This window comes from Cyprinodon variegatus, unplaced genomic scaffold (assembly GCF_000732505.1).
Source record: "Cyprinodon variegatus isolate N-32 unplaced genomic scaffold, C_variegatus-1.0 Scaffold65, whole genome shotgun sequence".
In the NCBI taxonomy this organism is placed as follows: domain Eukaryota; kingdom Metazoa; phylum Chordata; class Actinopteri; order Cyprinodontiformes; family Cyprinodontidae; genus Cyprinodon; species Cyprinodon variegatus.
The window spans coordinates 326,630-329,713 of record NW_015150518.1 but is presented as its reverse complement, the minus strand read 5'-3'; the positions used below and the strand labels follow the sequence as shown (position 1 = coordinate 329,713).

Genomic DNA, 3,084 nt, shown 5'->3' with positions numbered 1-3,084 from the left:
GTCAAATCGAAAAGTCCAAGGACGACATAGTGTCCAGACTCAGTAGCTAAAAAGATGTCATTAAAAACTCTTAAAAGCGCTGATTCTGTGCTGTGCAATGTTTTAAAACCAGATTGGAAAATCTCAAGAACATTTTGTTCATTTAAAAAGTCCATGAGCTGAGAATAAACAATCTTCTCTAAGATTTTTGAGAAGAAAGGCAACTTAGAGATAGGCCTAAAATTCCACAGAACAGTAGGATCCAGCACAGGTTTTTTTAATAAAGGCTGCACGACTGCATGTTTAAGATTTAAAGGGACTACTCCAGAGGACAGACTGCTATTAATAACTGTGAGACAGAGCAGAGTTAACAACTTTAAACAACACACGAGGCTTACCACAGTTTAAAAGAACAATATCAGAAAAAAATTCATGCTTTAATTTTTAATTTCAGTTCTGATTGACCTGTTAAAAGTCTTTAACAAACGGAATCACACAAACAACCTGAGTTTGATCAGAATGTTATGTTCTCTGTGGTCCAGTTACAGACATCCAGCTGGTTCTTGTTGGGTGGCCTGGAGTGGGGAAGAGCTCCAGTGGGAACACCATACTGGGAAGAACTGCCTTCAACACCAGCAGTGCTGCCGCCAGTCAGCTCTCAGGTAAACCACAGACTGAGGCTACCCAGCAGTGCAGCCTGCAGCTCGGTGCACCTGGATGTGTTTATGCTATTTAGAGTTTACTCAGATAACTTTCAGACTGTCATATATTGTTCTTTGAACTAAGGCTGAAGATGCTATGTGTTAAAGTTAACAGATGAAGGTGGGATTAAAGCTTTAACACTTAACATTCACAACAACTTCCAGTTAAAATATAAGAATTTATTAACAAAAACATTTAATTCCAAGTCAAACATATTTCAAGTTAAAAAAGCTTAAGAAAGCTAATTAGAAAATCAGAATTTTTCCCCATTTAGAGATGGACTACCAGTGTAAGTGTCGTGATCCTGTCCTTTGTGGATTTTTTGGTTCCGTTTGAGTTTCTTTTTGATTTGCTTTTTTTATGTGATTATGTGTTTTCTTGGTTATTGTTTCATTTCCAATTTGTTCTGTTTTAGTTGTTTTCTAGTTATATTTAAGCAGTGTTGTGTTTCTTGTGTTGCTCTCTATTGCCCTCTTGAGCCAGTCTCCTTTCCCTAGCTTCTAGTTGCTTCCATCCACACCTGCTCCCTATCAGTTGATTAGCCCAGTCTTTGTTTTGTCTCCCACATATACTCTTCCTGTGCAGTTCCTCGGTGCTGGTTTCTCTTTATTGCTTCTATCCTCATACGTGTTTCCCCCCCCGGTGTCTCCTAATTTTGATTTCTTCCTTTTGGTTGCTGGATTTGTATTTCTAGTGCCGTCTTCATCCAAATAACTAATTTTTGCATTTGGGTCCTCAACCAATTTCACCCAACCCTGACAGTTAGGCCCTCTATAAATATATATAACGCCTCTTATTTGGACTCTCTGAAGATCAGGCCCAAAGTATGGTTGGACGCAAGCAGCTTTGGTGCAAAGCTGTTTCACCAAATCTTTGATGATAAAAGGCTCCATGTTTCAGCAGATCCAGTAATTATAAGGAGGTTAAATGGACATCAGACGAAGAGCATCGACAGGAAGAAAAAGATTAAAAATAAGAATCAGAACATTTTAGCTCATAGTTCAAAGAAGTTCAGGATTGGAGTAATGTCCTGTGGTGTTAAATCTGTAGCTGAAGGGATTGACCTTTGACCTTTGTTAAATTTCGATAAGCAAACCAAAAGGCTTCTGTGAAATTATGGAGAAACTGACAGAGGCGATTTTTGCAAGAAAGGTTCAAACCAGAAATCCCAATGTTGGTAGATTTACTTTGTTACTGTCATGATCAGGTGGAACCCAGTGCTGTCTGCAGAGAGGGACCATCTTCAGCAGGGAGGTGACCATCATCGACACCCCAGGAATCTCTGGAAGGTTCAGCCCTGACCTGAAGAAGGAGATCCTCAGATGCATCAACCTGTGGAGTCCTGTTCCCCATGCCATCCTGCTGGTTGCCAGACTGGGTTTCTTCCCCACAAATGTTAAGAAAACAGTGAAGCAGATGGAGACGATGTTTGGGGAAAACGTCTGGAGCCGAACAGTGATCCTCTTAACCCACCAGGATCAGGCGGAACCAGATGTGAAAACCCAGCTGCAGGAATGCAAAGCTAAGCTGAAGGAGCCCTTTTTAAAAAAAGTGTGTCTGGTCCTCAACATCAGCCCAGAGTGCAAAGATCTCCAGCAGATCTGGGATCTTCTGCATGAGGCAACAAAACTGGTTAGTGAGCAAATGTCAGTGTCGAGGATGCAGTGAAGCCTGCAGACTGGGTCAGACTTTGGTATCACTGATCCTTTCGTAGGTTCTATCATCTGAAGAAAATTCCCAGCCTTTGATCCAGAACCAAAGCTACAGATCATACTTTTATAGGCGTCCAGGATGAACTGCCTTATGATTTCAATTTAGCTGAATATTGATAACTATTGATTAATTCGATAGACGTCAACCGATACAGGATTTTTCAGGCCGATACAGATTATTTTGACATCAGTCTAACCCTGAAATTCCACATCCTCCATAACGGCCCAGCTTCGTTTCAGTCCACCTGTGCAAAGCAAAGCCTACAGCCTTCGCTGTCCCTTCCGTCTTGCTCCGCTCCAACTTCCTAGGAGCTCGAGGAGAGCATGCGCGATATTATTAAATTAATAGGAGCAAAACATGCGATAATTGTCATGATATTCCAAAGGGATAAATAGGATCATTTATCCCTATTACAAAGACCGATAGTTGATCATTGATTGTTCTCTACCTCAAATGGATGGATGGATGTGAAAGAGTTCTCATTGATTAACATTATTGCACAAGTGCTCCACATGACGTACTTGAGCGGGTCGGAGATGGAGGATGTGGAATCCTTCATTGGGGTTGATTCTTGAAGCCGATATCACCTTTTCTTCTTCCATTTACATGATAGAAATGATGAGAAATGTTACACCAGCAGGGCTCGATGTTAACCATCGTCCGATCGCCCGGGGCAAGTATTTTTTATTG

The 3,084-nt window shown here is 41.2% G+C and overlaps 1 protein-coding gene across 1 annotated transcript in view; it reads left to right on the top strand.

Annotated features, from left to right (window-relative positions):
* The window catches only part of LOC107082927, a 6,490-nt gene extending 3,430 nt beyond the window's left edge, over window positions 1-3,060 (top strand). Inside the window, exon 4 of the mRNA XM_015371824.1 lies at window positions 522-3,060. Coding sequence (XP_015227310.1) covers window positions 522-715 — 194 coding nt within the window. The 3' untranslated portion in view covers window positions 716-3,060. The remainder of the gene's footprint in view (window positions 1-521) is intronic.
* Window positions 3,061-3,084: the final 24 nt, after the last annotated feature.